Source organism: Clinocottus analis, unplaced genomic scaffold (genome assembly GCF_023055335.1).
Source record: "Clinocottus analis isolate CAN_PGR_092001 unplaced genomic scaffold, fCliAna1.0.p SCAF_20, whole genome shotgun sequence".
Classification (NCBI taxonomy): Eukaryota; Metazoa; Chordata; class Actinopteri; order Perciformes; family Cottidae; genus Clinocottus; species Clinocottus analis.
The window spans coordinates 15,632,236-15,648,225 of record NW_027175932.1 but is presented as its reverse complement, the minus strand read 5'-3'; the positions used below and the strand labels follow the sequence as shown (position 1 = coordinate 15,648,225).

The following is a 15,990-nucleotide window of genomic DNA, read 5'->3' as shown; positions in this document are numbered from 1 at the left end:
TGAATGTGAGTAGTAGTAGTAGTAGTAGTAGTAGTATGAATTGTAATGTGAATCGTAGTAGTAGCAGCAGCAGCAGCAGCATGAATAGTAGTAGTAGTAGTAGTAGTATGAGTAGTAGTAGTATGAGTAGTAGTAGTATGAGTAGTAGTAGTATGAGTAGTAGTAGTAGTAGTATGAGTAGTAGTAGTATGAGTAGTAGTAGTATGAGTAGTAGTAGTATGAGTAGTAGTAGTATGAGTAGTAGTAGTATGAGTAGTAGTAGTATGAGTAGTAGTAGTATGAGTAGTAGTAGTAGTATGAGTAGTAGTAGTAGTAGTATGAATAGTAGTAGTAGTAGTATGAATAGTAGTAGTAGTAGTATGAATAGTAGTAGTAGTAGTATGAATAGTAGTAGTAGTAGTATGAGGAGTAGTAGTAGTATGAGTAGTAGTAGTAGTAGTATGAGTAGTAGTAGTCGTAGTATGAGTAGTAGTAGTCGTAGTATGAGTAGTAGTCGTAGTATGAATAGTATTAGTAGTATGAGTAGTAGTAGTAGTATGAATAGTAGTAGTAGTATGAATAGTAGTAGTAGTATGAATAGTAGTAGTAGTATGAATAGTAGTAGTAGTAGTAGTAGTAGTAGTAGTAGTATGAGTAGTAGTAGTAGTATGAGTAGTAGTAGTAGTATGAGTAGTAGTCGTAGTATATGGGCCATGTTTTCCTGGCGAGCCGTCCTCATTAAAGTGCGTTGTGTTGCGTTGTGTTGCGTTGTGTTGTGTTGTGTTGCGTTGTGTTGTGTTGTGTTGTGTTGTGTTGAAGATGTTCACCAGGAGGTGTCCTGGATGAATCCTTCCTGGACACTAATCTTCTCTGTCTTCATTGTTTTCCAGGGGAGTTTTCTGCATTTAAGTAAGCTGCTACAGATCCCACACGTCCATCTCTCTTCGTCACTTCTCAAAAGTCTCGTGTCCATGGTGGATTCATTCATTACTGAAAAAAATAGTCTCAAAGAAAGTGCTTTCTTCTTCCTGTCCACCTGGAGAACGCAGCCTCACCGGAGTCCTTCCAACTAAAAGCTGCTCAGCAGGCAAACAGCGACACACACTTCTCAATTAGGAAATACACAAAACACAATCGACAAAAAGAAAGGGAAAAACTAAACGAGACACAAAGCTATCCAGACCGACACGTTTTTGAGGAGGAGACGTCAAACTCCACAGATGGACTTGCCTGCTGCAGGGAACAACGAAGGAAGGAAGGAGAGCCGGAGGCCGGGCGTCAGGAGGCGTCCCATCATGCCCTGTGCAGGCCGGGCTGCTCGTCAGCAGCAACGGGCCTGAGGAAGAAGAGGCCGCCGCCCGCCGGTTGAGATGCAGGGCCAGGCGACAGCCAGGCGTTAGCCAGCCCCGAGATGAGCTTGAAGTTACTCAGCAGGGTTCACCCCGAAGGAAGCGGACTAGATCTGTTTTTATTATGTATTTTGTTTTCACGGTCCAGATTCTTGCAGCACTTAGGAATGCTGAGCCGCTTGTTTTTCCTCTCTCTTCCTGTTCGTGGCGGCCATGTGAGGAGAAAGCCTCCTGTCCGGTCACTCGGTCGCGTGTTGAGCCCGCTCACTGGACTCAACGCGGACATTCTGCAAAACACCTTTCCTCCGACAGATTCAACACCCACGAGGAAACGGTGACAGCAGTTTATCCACTGACACGTTTTGTTCTCCCTTCTCTTCAAAAGCTTCAAATAAAAACTGGAATCTGGTAGAAAGTGTCGGGGACGACGCTTTTCCACCGAAAAGAGGAGCTGTTCTTTGGGAAGGAAAGACGCTGGTCAGTCTGGTGGCAGCAGATCCCCGAGAGGATCCTTCATAAAAACAGCCAGAGCCGACCAATGACACGCTCGTGAAGTAGCTTCACCGCGTTGACGCGCGGCCTTTTCAAAGGTTCTCATGTGACAGCAGCGTGACGTGTTCTGTGACCACAGCATCTGTTTGCAAGGGAACATGCAGAGAGGTGGAAGCCACACCAGAGGGTTTCTTCATGAGTCTAAAGAGCCGAGAGGCCGCCTCGACACTGAGCTGCGCCTGTACAGTAAGCTGACTCAGCATCTTTAAAACAAAGCTTTTCTTTTGCTTCACCCCCCCCCCCCCATTTCTTTTTTCTGTTTCTTTTCTATTACCAATTGCATGTGTCCCCCATGTGGCTTTGATACTCATCCTAACAAGGGGACCTGGCTGCTGGCTGCAGAGTTCCTGCTGAAAGGAGACCCGTCAGTCGTGTAAAGTTTGAAATGTCCTTTCACATTAACGTTCTCTGCACACGTGCACCTGAACGGTTTCATTCCACCGTGTTGAGGGTTGCAGGTGTGATAACAGGTTATTTTCATTTTGTTATAGTCAGTGTTTGCCTTTTTCTGTCCAGGCAGGCCTGCAGATATTTACTTATTTATGTGGTTTTGTTTTGTTTATTCTTTTGGGGATTTGTTTTGAAGCTATCAGTCTATCTTTTGACGCTAGTTTTAGTCTTTGTGACTCGTGTACTTGCACTTTGTAGAGATGGATAGAAGCAAATGAGCGACTTGCCTTTTCTTTTCTTTTCTTATTGAAGAATAAATTGTGACATACAGAGCTGATGACCCAAAATGAAATTTCCAATGCATGATCCATCTGCAGGGGCTGAACTGTGAATATTTTGCCGGGAAGGCTCAGGTGTTGTTCGTGTCACCTCACCTGCAGCGATGACATCACTGAGATGTCTTTCCATCATTAACCCGCCCACAGCCATGTTGTCACACATTGTGTTGCCTCTCATCTTTGTGTGCAGGACAGAGATGAGGCTGCAGGGACTTCAGCGTAGCTTAGCACAAAGGGGCGGAGCTAACCCTGAGACTTCTTCATGGCCCTGGATCACCACCCCCAGTAATTTGGACATTTCCCTCCATACATTCCACTTGCTCCTCTCGTCCATGTATTGAAGATTGAATTCCCACAAAGAGTTTGTGTTTTACATTCTGCTCTCAAGCAAATGACGGACACCCGTACCGCCTCGAGGCCCAGCTCCATCCAAACATCAAATCTATAGTATCTCTGGAGTTATTGTAAGGTCTTCTAACCCAGGTTAAGCTGGCAGACAAAAGCATATCCTGAAATGCTTCATATTTAGTAACTTCACCCAAATCTGTGTATCGCCTGATGTCTCCTGGGGAAGCAGGGTTCTCAATGTCCAGCTGCTATTGGTGGGCTGGGGGGTGATGTCACTGCAGATACCGGTGAGTCACCGCTCCTTCAGCGGGCCGGGTGTCGCTCAGCAGCACCCTTTGAGCGTCCTACAGAGGGCCGTTGCAGGGTGATGACGACGTCGGTCTCACGTTGGTAGTTCTGGTCAACACGCCGGTCCCTGTACGAGTTTGTGGCTGAGGTCTGGGAACGCAGAAGGGCTGTAGCCTTTAGCTCTGACAGCTCAAGATGATAACGGGGTGTGCCTCCACTCTCCCACCCTTCAGACTGCGGTAGCCGCTGGGCAGCGGCGTGCGGTCGCTTCAAGCGCTCAGCAGCACCGGGGTGTGGTTTGTCCGCTCTGGGCCGCTGTAGAAACATGGCGGTGCCGACCAGCACACGCCTGCTGGTGTGTCCTGCCAAACACCTTGGACCACAAGCAGCCACCAGCAGACAGACTCTAAGGGCTTCTACCCAGACCAGACTTCCACTGGGGTTAAGAAGACAAGGGCCTTTTATGAAATATTACATATCCCTCAGTCATGTAGCACCTCTGGTACTACAGAGAGATGACGCGTCCTCATGACACCTTTTCAGGAGACCATGGCCACCTCAAAGCGACCGGCTTGTTGGGGATGTGGAGGAGACGTCACTACAGATGGAAATGGACATTTTTGAAGATATGCATGTTTTGTCATCAGTAAAAAAAAAAAAAGCCCAATAACACCGGTACCTACAGAAAAGGATGAGGTCGTGTGGTCAAGAGAATGATTTAGTTTCATCATTGAAGTCTACCGACTCGGACTTGACAAGATTTTTGTCAGTTCCGATTCAATTCTTAGTTTTTTTCCCCATAGAGTTATGATTCAATGCTCGAATCATACCTCCATTTCTTTTTCCTTTTTTTTTACAGCCAGGCTGATCTCGGAGCAGTTTAGTCTGAGAGGGAGCGTTCCAAGGGCTTCCTGTACATTTCTATATTGGCTTAAATGTTGACAATGCCGAGTTCATTCTCCACCTTAAAGCGTGGTTGATGGTATCAGCTCAACTTGTCTGCTTGTTCTAGAGCTTTTGACCTCGGGAGCGTCTCCTGCAGCAGCACACAGCGTCCTGTTCGAGGCCTCAGGACATCCAGAAGGCTCACTCGTGTTCACCGGACCGGCTTTCCGAGCCTTGTATTTATTTTCCTTCCACCTATATCTGCCGAACCTTCACAGAACCTTTAGGAGTAAAGACTGAAGCTCTGCTGGCTGCACACACCCTCTGTCTCCTTCATCCAGAACCTTTCCTCTCTCCTTTCCTCTTCTGAGACATCCTCCCTCCTCAAACCCATCAACTGCAATGAAAAACTTCACGCAGACTAGTTTTGATTTTGTTGTTTTTTTCACCTGTAAATAGTTGTACAAAGGAGACACTGTCAGTTTGCTAAGAGGCATGGAGACTATAAATGTAACAAATTATAAAATGTTTAAAATAAAGAGATGGAAGACATTTTGATAGGCAAACTTCTGTGAAAAAAAAACAGTTGAGTGTAAAAATAATTAAGGATGTATCATAAGGAGAAAGAGCTTAATGTATTTGTTGTGAATATGAAAAACTGATATATTAAAGAAGTGCATGAAAACTGTAGATTGCTTCGTGTCATTTGTATTCCTGCCTTTACAGCGTTCCTCCACATGGTGGCAGCACAGAGCACAGAAACAGCTGCTAGCTGCTAGCTGTAGCCGCAGCAGTGAGTTTCATGTTGCTTCACTCCCTGCTGTCTTTTGAAAACTATTGTTTCTATTCATCTGAACAGCGTCGACAGTACAACATGAGGAAAACCCCTCAGTGTTGTCCACATGAAGGTAACAGTTCATGTATGTTGATGACAGAACACTGTCATATTACTCTTTTCATCATAACTATAGTTTATGCTGGCCAGAGTGACGCGTTCCTAACGCGCCGTGTGCAGCATCAGCTGAAGGCTTTTCCTCTTCCTGATGGCACCTGTTGGGTTACAGGAGGTGTGTGAGAGACGCCGAGCTTCAAGTGAATGGAAGAAGTGTCGACTGCAGGAACAACTTCTGAACCCATCAGGTCTCTGCATTTCAAGCCTCTCAGCAGCGGTGGGCTGCTGAGAGGCTCCCAGGGAGCAACTGGGGCTTCGGAGCTCAAGGACACTTTGACATGCAAACTATGGGGAGACCGGGAATCGAACCGCTACCGCTCTGCCCATGAGCCACAGATGAAATGCTATCCAGGTTCAAATTGACTGTCAGGGTTCCCTGTGATGATGCCTTCACACACGTTTACAAGCCTTCATGAAATCCTGCCTCTCACTTCCTATTCCCATCCATCACCACCGCGCGAGCCATACCTTTCTTGATATGACAGTATGTAATAGCTACTAGATGCTAACCTGCTCACTGATGTCACTCGTATGAGGGGCAAGGTGAATGCACGACAGCTTCATCCGGAGAAATCATCAAACTGTTAATTTTTTAAATATATACAAAGTTAAAACTATTCAACCAGAATAAAAAGCAATATAGAATCTACCTTCTAAAAGTAATGTTGAAATAAATGCAGCAGAAAGCAGTAATGACACTTTTCTTGGAGTTATTCTCACTCAAACTCTTCATACGCGACCAGACAGACAACAATCCTCACACACACACCGAGAACACAACTTGTGCTCGCTGCTTGTGTCCTCGTGTCCGGAACAAACCGATGCTTCACGTGTGTTTTCTTCACTTTTATACCCCACGATAAAGCTGGAAGTGTCAAAACCAGTTAGCGAGCGCGACGTGAGAAAACAATCGGAACAAAAAAATACACATTTTGTTTGTTGCGTTGTGTTCAAGGTGAATTTCAGCTGCAGAACCAGAACACAGGACAAAGTATGAAGCTGTGAGCTTCATGCTGAAATGAAACATACAATTCATTTCAAGCCTTTTCTTGTTATTGTGTATATTTCAATGCAGAGAAACAACCTCTCAATGAGTCCCAGTTACGTCTTCATTGAGTAGCTCCTCCACCCTGAACAACCGCAGTGTGGTGCAGCTGTGCTCCACTAGATGTCTTCACAGGCCCTTCGTTTGGTGTCTTGGTGTAACAGAAGCAGGAGGCGGAGCGGTCCAGACACGCAGGCCTGGTAGAAGTGCTAGAGTTATGGATTTTATCAAATTGGGTTGTTATATCTGTAAATAATACAAATAAAATATCAACATGTGTTTGTCTTGTTTTATCTATATTTCATTTGTTTGATCCTTACCGGTAAGTTTACTGATATGTAAGAGATTATAGGCTATGGGGAATATGTGGTATGCAAAATAACAACGTTGCATTTATTCCATGCATAGCAGGAGGCCGACATGGGACATAGTTGTCAAAAAACCTCACGATGACTTCCTGTATGAGCTCACATCCTGATGACTTCCTGTACGAGCTCACATCCTGATGACTTCCTGTATGAGCTCACATCCTGATGACTTCCTGTACGAGCTCACATCCTGATGACTTCCTGTACGAGCTCACATCCTGATGACTTCCTGTATGAGCTCACATCCTGATGACTTCCTGTACGAGCTCACATCCTGATGACTTCCTGTACGAGCTCACATCCTGATGACTTCCTGTACGAGCTCACATCCTGATGACTTCCTGTACGAGCTCACATCCTGATGACTTCCTGTACGAGCTCACATCCTGATGACTTCCTGTATGAGCTCACATCCTGATGACTTCCTGTACGAGCTCACATCCTGATGACTTCCTGTACGAGCTCACATCATGATGACTTCCTGTACGAGCTCACATCCTGATGACTTCCTGTACGAGCTCACATCCTGATGACTTCCTGTACGAGCTCACATCCTGATGACTTCCTGTACGAGCTCACATCCTGATGACTTCCTGTACGAGCTCACATCCTGATGACTTCCTGTACGAACTCACATCCTGATGACTTCCTGTACGAGCTCACATCATGATGACTTCCTGTACGAGCTCACATCCTGATGAACTTCCTGTAAAACGATGAATATTTTCAGCTGCTCTCAGATGACAGCTGTTCCAACAGCTTGGAGCATAATGACTCAAAGATGCATCGCCAAATGTTTTCTGTTTAAATAAATACAAAAACTAACAGGGAACCAGTGTAGATATTTTAAAACAGGCGCACTTTGCTCTCCTCTTGCTCTCAGTTCATTATTAGCCGGCAGCGACATTCTTAATTCTCGGAGAGCTTTGCAATCGTCCAACCTGCTCGTTCTAAAGGTGTCCGTCTCTCGTGTTGCTCAGAGAAAAGAAGCCTTGCTTTGGTGACACAGCATGAAACGAGTAAAACACAAGAGTGTTGTGCTCCTCCATATCAGTGAGGACATCATTCACTGTTAAAGTAGGCCTGTCTCTGATTCACATCTAGAAGGTTGTATTTGAGTCTAAAAAGTTACATAGATGATTAAAACAGCTTCTCTAGAATTGTTAAATGGTTTAACATTGCTGGGTGTTAAAATGTCCAAGTTCCCTTTCTTTAATAACTGCTTCCTCTGATCCAGATAGAAAGTGTTCTCCTTGTAGCAGCCAGCAATCACATTTAGGAACAGATACTTGACACTGTGGTTCATTCTGGGGTTTACAGAATCGACTGCACCTGAAGTCACTCTGGCACTGAGAGCGCTGACTTTCATCAGATTGAAAATGTTGATTGCCTTGTTTTTTTTCTTCAATAAATGTATATTGTGATGGATTACATTTTGTTCTTTGCCATCTGTGTTTAGCGATTCTTCAGTCTCTTTTCATGATGTTGGAAAGTGGGCGTGGTCATGTTGGTGAGGATTAGACAGCATGCTGAATGTGGCTTCCCTGTTTGTTGGGATGAAGCCCGGCTCTCATAAACATGGCAGCACGGGTTCAGAACAAGTTCAAATGAAAGATGACAACGGCCGCCGGGGCTACAGATCACTTACCAGGCCGGACCGGAACCTCATCCATCGGGAACGTGGAGCCGTGTGAGAGCCCTCAGCACAATGGGATCCTTCTTTTATCCACAGCAGATCAGTACACTGCCGATTGGCGATATGCTTTGCCCGGGCAGCTCCAGAGAGCAAACCTTTGGTCTCTGCAATAGCAGTGTACACTCTCTGCTGGAATCACATTTTCCACACATGGCACAGATACAACAGGCATATGAAGACTGATGAGGCCATTCATTGCTTTATCTCCATGAGCAAGAGGTGCATTCCTTCATGAAGGGATGCTACTGCTCCGCTCGCTGCCCAGAAATGGCTTGTGGGAAGTGCTGATGTCGGACAGAACAATGGCTATCTCCTCTGCACTCTCCATTTCTTAATTACATGACATTACATCCCAACAGATGAGACTGACATTACTGCAAGGTTGACAATCCTTCATCACACAATCTGAACGTTGCATTGTTGGTGTGCACATGCTGTACCGTATGCATGTAGTGTACGTGTGTGCCAGGTAGCGGCTGACAAAATAAATAGTTTTGAGTAACATTACTGAGAGAGAGAGAGAGAGAGAGAGAGAGAGAGAGAGAGAGAGAGAGAGAGAGAGAGAAGAGAAAGAGAGAGAGAGAGAGAGAGAGAGAGAGAGAGAGAGAGAAAGAGAGAGAGAGAGAGAGAGAGAGAGAGAGAGAGAGAGAGAGAGAGAGAGAAAGAGAGAGAGAGAGAGAGAGAGAGAGAGAGAGAGCTCTGAATGAAACTGCAGGTGTTCTCAGCAGAAGGCTTGAGACATGAACGTAGTTGAGCATCAGCACTAACGCAGCACGATGGCGTAGGCCAGACGCTGGCGCGTGGATCTAAAACGGGATTGGCTGGCAGAGGATGTGTGGTGATTTTCAGAGTGCGAGCTCTCTGTTTCCTCCAAACGAGAGATGCACTATCGGCCGATCAGCTGATTTTTTACTCTCATGACCCCAATCAGCCATTCTGCAAAAGATGACGTGTTCATTGTTACACACTGCGGCATGACTTCAACATGCTGCAGGTGCTGTGTGCATGTGTGCTGTGTGCACAAATAATCCTGAAATAATATTGTTGTTGTTGTGCTGTGTAAGTACACGTTCTTCTCATGGAGTCCTGAGGAGTTAAAAGGCTTTAAATGGTTTATTTGGGACGTTTCTTTCATTATGTTGCATGGTCACGGGCTGAATGCCCTCAGGTGAAGGAGTCTTTCTCTCGGGCACAAACGTGGGAACAAATAACAACAACAAAAACATATTGGTGTCGGCTGTCAGCCAAGTTGTTCTTTTGAAACATCTGTATCGTCCCAGAGTTTCACAATGGCTGCATCCTTCTACTTCAACACATTGTTCCTGTCAGTGTTTCAGAGCGCACACAGCTCTGTCCTGGTCACACATCCAGCCGGCACACTTACTTGGAATGAAGTGCCACTTTTAAAAGCTTGTTTATATCATTTCACAGTTGATTTGCATTCTGAATCGTTTCCAGCTCTCTTCACTCAGAGTCTTTACAGAGAGACAGTCTGTTGGTTAGTTGGGAACATCTTCTCTGGCAGCTTTACTGTCTGTGGATGGAAGATGGAAGCTGAAGACTAATGAAATGTACAAGGATGTGATTACTGCAGCGCTGATGTGAACCCATAACAGTGGCAGAGATATGATTGCTGTTTGTTTGCTCTCACAAACAAAGCACGATGCTAAAAGTCCTTTAGCACCGCACATATCACAAGCTGTGAAGACCTTTAGCAATGAGCCGTAGCTTTTATCTAAAGTTCATGAACGCATCGTCTCCAGAGCGCTCTGCTCCTGCCAGCAGAGGTTTTTAAAAATGGCTGCCATGAAAGTCAGACAAAAATAATAAGGCTGGATCAGCTCCCTGCAGCTTCACAACACACACACATTGCTTTCATGCAAACATTTTGGTGATTTCATAATTCTGCATATCCTTCAGGATTTATTTTCAGCTTATCTCGCGTTCACATGTTTCACTCAAAGTGTTTCACTGTCACTCAGCGTGCTCAAAGCAGGGAGCGGAGGAGAGCTCGCACGGCCCCCTCCATCTTCATCCAGCGCCTCCAGCTGTGTGCCTCCTGCCATGGTCACAAACACAGTGACGTTCAGCAATGTGTGCGACATTGACACAGGACCCGGACCAGAACACAAATGTTCCTCAATGCACCGCTAAAATATAAATTCTTAAAATAAAATCATTTTTCTGTTAGCATGTGATGTAATATTAAACATTCATTCTGAGCTGGAGGGGACATGAGGCTCGTTGGTTGGAGCTGCAGTCCAGAGAGAGCAGCGCCGCCGCGGGAGCTTCCCATTAGAAACTGCCAACAAGTCAGACAGTTTTCAGCGGCCTTCAAAGTACACACAGGAAGCCACAGAAAAAGGACTTCCTGTTAGTTCAGACCTGTAGGCTACTTGTAGTTTACAGATCACGTTTGGATTTATTCATGTGTGATTATAAATACATATTGGTGTAGAAATGTGTGTGTATCTCCATCCTTTGTTGTTTTTATGTCCGTCAGATCGAAGAGCCAATCAGCTCTCTGATGTGAAGACAGCCAGGCGTTTCCCATCATGCACTGGGCCAGTCAGGCAGTGGAATTATTATTGATGAAAGTTTAAGTTGGAGTAAACATATTGACCGTGTTCGTAGAAAAATAAACAAATCTATTGGAATCATAAGGAGTATTACACATATTGTCTCCTTGTTCTTCATTACAGTTTCATTTTCTTTCATACTGCAATATCATTTGAGCAAGTACTTTTCCTACTTCTCTGAAAAGATTGTTGCTCCTCCAGAATCGTTCTGTTTGGATCAAAGTCTCACATCTCAGCTGCTCCTTTAGTCACAAACTGCAGATTCTTACTGTTCATGACATTAATATTCTTTACTTGCATTTCCACGTATACGATTCTTTTAGGTGAAGGAAACATTCCTGATCATTTCAAGACCTTCAAAGTCACTTTAGAGATTCAATCTTACTCCTCAATCTTCACATCTTCATCCTAAATTAGTGATGAGCAGGTCGATTCTCATTTAGATTTCAAAGCTCTAAATTATGGAATGACTTTTTCCCCTTAACAAAGAAATATGCCTCTTAAAAATGTTTTCAAAAATGTGTAAAAGAAAGTCTAATTGCGGTTTTGTAAAGGTTTTTTTTGGACTAATGTTCACTTGGGGTAACTGTGGCTCAGTGGTGAGCAGGTCGTCTTTCAATCAGAGGGTTAATGGTTCGATCCCCGGCTCCGCTAGCCCATGTGCCCTTGAGCAAGACACTTAACCCTAAATGTCTCCCGCAGCTGTGCCTATGGAGTATGAATGGTTTCTGATACTGATGTGGCTCCTCCCATCAGGGTGTGAATGATGTCATCATGAAGTGTAAAAGTGCTTTGAGATATGCTACGATTTCTTTGCACTATTACGGGCATGGAGGGAGGTCACACGGGGTGTGGACCGACCTGCGGAGCTCTCAACCTTATAAGCACCAAGTCCTCCTAACCTATCCTCACAAATATATATATATATATATATATATATATATATATATATATATATATATATATATATATATATATATATATATATATATGTATGTAATGAGCTGTAACTCCGTCACGTTGGTCATTCTGGTCACATGACATCTGTTGCTTCTGTCCATCCTGGAGAGGATCCTCCTCTGTTGCTCTATGAAGCTTCTTCCTGTTTCCCTGTGAAAGGGTTTTATTGTCTTTATTGGGGAGTTGTTCCTGATCCGATGTGAGGTCATGTGACAGGATGTCATGTGTACAGACTATAAAGCCCTCAGAGGATAATCTTGTATTTGTGATTTTGGGCTGTACAAAATAAACTGAATTGAATTGAATGAAGCTTTATCTGCAGTATAAAGTCATTTCTCAGTCCCTCTCTCATTTTGATGAAAGTAGTTACAGACAACACTTCTACTTGAAAATTGATACTACAACATTGGTTCTAGACATTTCTTTACATGTATCTAACGTTTTATTCATATATTTAAATGCTTTCGTGAACCTAATACCTTTGGTAAGCCAATTTCCATCACCAAAACAGTTCGACCGCATGAGTAAAGTCATGTTTTTACAAGAGATATAAAACATTTCCAAAAATGAGATGACAGTTTTTTAGCTGTCAATTTTCTCTTTACACTTTTGCGTTATGACAATGCTGCCTCATTGAGATTGTTCTGCAATTTTAGATGTAAAACATGAGTATGTTTCTTGTATGCAAGTGCCTTTAACCTTTTGAAGCTCTTGTAGAACAAACGAGGGTCGAGGATTTCCTGTTTTTCTTTTTTAAACGCGTCACACGATTTCTGCAGATTTTGAATACAGGCTTCAACCAATCAGAGCATGTTTAGGCATAAAGCTTCTAACTTTTCCATTTTTGAACCGAACGACACAGTTTTTGGACTAAAATCCTGGTAACAGGCGAAGGATTAGTTTTATTGTGCGTTTCAGGTCTTTAGGTCATTCTCTTTCCAAAGTGTTCCAACTCTGTCGGTTGTTGTTGAGGTCTGCAAAACGCAGTGTTGGGAAATCTTTTTTCGATCATGCTCGGTGTTTATAGTAATGTTTAAATGTGGTAAATTTATATATATATTTTTAATCTTTTCACAAAAGAATTCGGAAAAAAAAGATATAAAATAACTCAAAATTATGTAAAATCGAGAGAATGAGATGTGGTTTAATCACTTCATAACCTGACAGCAGTGATTCTGCTGGCTGGCTTTTGTTTTGCATTCATATAGAAGGTTTGAGGTGAGACGGGTCGGAGCTTGGAGTTCTTGGCAAGAGGACGAAGAGGCCGTGCCAACTGCTGTGCCTCTGGATATGACGTCCCACTCTGTGGAGCAGCACAGCAGAGCAACAAACCAAGCAGGGCCCACCGCCAATCTCACTGTGGAATATCTGAGTGATGCAAAGTGCCGCCGGCGCAGATGGAGAGGTTTGTAATCATAATCTGACATGTCATGTCTATGGCTGATCCCATCTGCGGTGAGGCTGGATGAATCAAAGATCATAACGATGCAAACTGTGGTATTGTTATGCCTCAGTTATTGATAGTCAAAGCTTTGTATTCCACTTTTCTTTTTCAAAGCCAGAACCAAGGTTAAGACTGAACTAGGATTACATTTTAAACTATATTGAATCATGATTTATTTCATAATTCTGCTAAAAAGGTTCAATCAAAAACATGCCATAAAAGATTGAATCCAAAACACGTAATTATATCCATAAATATCCACAAACTGGTGAAAAGCTTCTCAAATTCCATCATCCCTATCTTGAGTTTCTGTAGCTTCTGCTAGCCCATGAGCTAGCTGGAGCTAGCCCATGGGCTAGCTCCAGCTAGCTCATGTGCTAGCTCCAGCTAGCCATCTTTCTTCTTCTCTTTACCTTTTGAACTGCGTTCATTCGACTTCATTTTGGATCCTTCTTATATCCTGCATTTATATTATTTGACTAAAACTTTTTACAAACTCAAATGAACAGGTTTACGTTCATATATGATATATTTTGCCAGAGCACCTGGGTTCTGCGTCTTATCACGTCCACGTCTAAACCAGAACCAGCATGTTCAAACGTATACGACTCAGAGGCCCGGGCTCCACCCTGACGGACTCACAGACTTTGAGACTTGCCCCCGTGAGGGTGGAGCGCTGGTGGAGCGCTGGTGGAGCGCTGGAGGAGCGCTGGTGGAGCGCTGGTGGAGCGCTGGTGGAGCGCTGGAGGAGCGCTGGTGGAGCGCTGGAGGAGCGCTGGTGGAGCGCTGGAGGAGCGCTGGTGGAGCGCTGGTGGAGCGCTGGTGGAGCGCTGGAGGAGCGCTGGTGGAGCGCTGGTGGAGCGCTGGTGGAGCGCTGGAGGAGCGCTGGTGGAGCGCTGGTGGAGCGCTGGAGGAGCGCTGGTGGAGCGCTGGTGGAGCGCTGGAGGAGCGCTGGAGGAGCGCTGGTGGAGCGCTGGTGGAGCGCTGGAGGAGCGCTGGTGGAGCGCTGGTGGAGCGCTGGAGGAGCGCTGGTGGAGCGCTGGTGGAGCGCTGGAGGAGCGCTGGTGGAGCGCTGGTGGAGCGCTGGTGGAGCGCTGGAGGAGCGCTGGTGGAGCGCTGGTGGAGCGCTGGAGGAGCGCTGGAGGAGCGCTGGTGGAGCGCTGGTGGAGCGCTGGAGGAGCGCTGGTGGAGCGCTGGTGGAGCGCTGGAGGAGCGCTGGTGGAGCGCTGGTGGAGCGCTGGAGGAGCGCTGGTGGAGCGCTGGTGGAGCGCTCTCTGACAGACAATTTGAGCCCTTTATAACTTTCCGTAAGTCAGCATCAGATGCTGACTTTGTTTGAGGGAATTACCCACAATGCATTGCAACGTGAGGTTAAACACACAGTTCCTATGTCAGCATAGAGACGTAAAAAAAAAGGTAAACAAAGAGGCGTTTGATAAATTATGTGTATAATAATATCATCATAAATATAACATATTATATTTACGTTTGACATTTTCATCAGTGTGATGAAATGACCAAACAAATGGGATTCCAGGAAATGTCCGATGCAAATGAGGACTGCTGATTCTCATTGAGGATGTGCATCTATTGCTTTGTCGGGATGCATTTCATCCACCGTTCTGGATGCAGAACCTTTTCAGATCTCATTTCCAGAGCTGCTGACACGCCCTGTTGGGAATGGACAGACAATAACGGAATTATTACAATAAACTGAAATATAGTGTCAATCTTGTATAAAATGCCCATCAATTCTATTGCTTATGATGACATGATACTCCAACTTTATTTAAGGAGATTCATCATCTTTGTCTGTTTTCCCTGTGGAATGAATCTCTGTTCAAAGCCCACAATTCAGTCATATTGTGTTTGAGTCCCCCTGAGCCCCGCTACAGTACGATCGGGCCTTAACATGGACCCAGCATAAGACACCTCATCACGGGCTCAACCATGCCAATAACCGGGACTGGGGTCGCAGAACATGGCAGCTCCGTATGAGGCGGCGTGTCCAACCTCCCACGGCGGTCTCAACCGGTCCACCGGCCCGCTTGACCCCGGAATCTTCTGTCGTTGTTCACATTGCAATTAAACTAAAGGTTTGTTAATTCATATGAAAAGACGTGTTCAATCCTCTCCACGCAGAACGAAAAGGTTTAACGTGTCTGTTACCCACAAGACTATTCACAAACATTTACATCAAAGTATATTTTTGTATATGATTATAGTGCTAAAGTTCTTTGCTACAGATTGACATGTTATGTTTCATCACGGTAAAATAATAAGTATTGAACACGTCACGATGTTTTTTTAGTTTATGAAGGACCCCGTTAGTCTGCACCGCAGTGGAGACTAATGTTAGACTAGACCTCCTGGGGTCCAGACAAAAGCATTACAATACAAATCATAAATGCAGTACAGCTGATCAATGTTGGTGAACAAAAACACAGACTTAGAGACAGCATTTACATTCAAAGTAAATAATAAAGTAAGATAATAACACATAAAATACACAGTAAAATAATAGACAATGTCCAAGTACCTAAAGTAAGAACCTAATCTACTGTAATTTCCTTTCAGATTATTGCTGCCTGAAGTTCCTTTTGAAAACACATTTATTTCTTGTTAGTCAGATGTGAGCGTGTTCTGCGTCTCAGCTGAGTCCTTCAGACACGAAGGAACAGCGACTTGACTCCAAGCGCCGTCCTGATATCCTTACTCTGTCTCTAAGGCCGAGCCCGACAGAGGAACCTCATCTCTTACTCTATCTCTAAGGCCGAGCCCGACAGAGGAACCTCATCTCCTTACTCTGTCCCTAAG

At 44.7% G+C, this 15,990-nt stretch overlaps 1 protein-coding gene across 4 annotated transcripts in view; it reads left to right on the top strand.

The window, feature by feature from the left end:
- braf (B-Raf proto-oncogene, serine/threonine kinase) overlaps positions 1-4,838 on the top strand; it is a 32,844-nt gene extending 28,006 nt beyond the window's left edge. For 3 of the 4 annotated variants that reach the window (XM_068586060.1, XM_068586058.1, XM_068586059.1), the window contains one exon: positions 870-4,838. In XM_068586060.1, the coding sequence (XP_068442161.1) occupies positions 870-892 (23 nt within the window). In that variant the 3' untranslated portion in view covers positions 893-4,838. The remainder of the gene's footprint in view (positions 1-869) is intronic. The other variant, XR_011078022.1, reaches the window with a different exon arrangement.
- Positions 4,839-15,990: the final 11,152 nt, after the last annotated feature.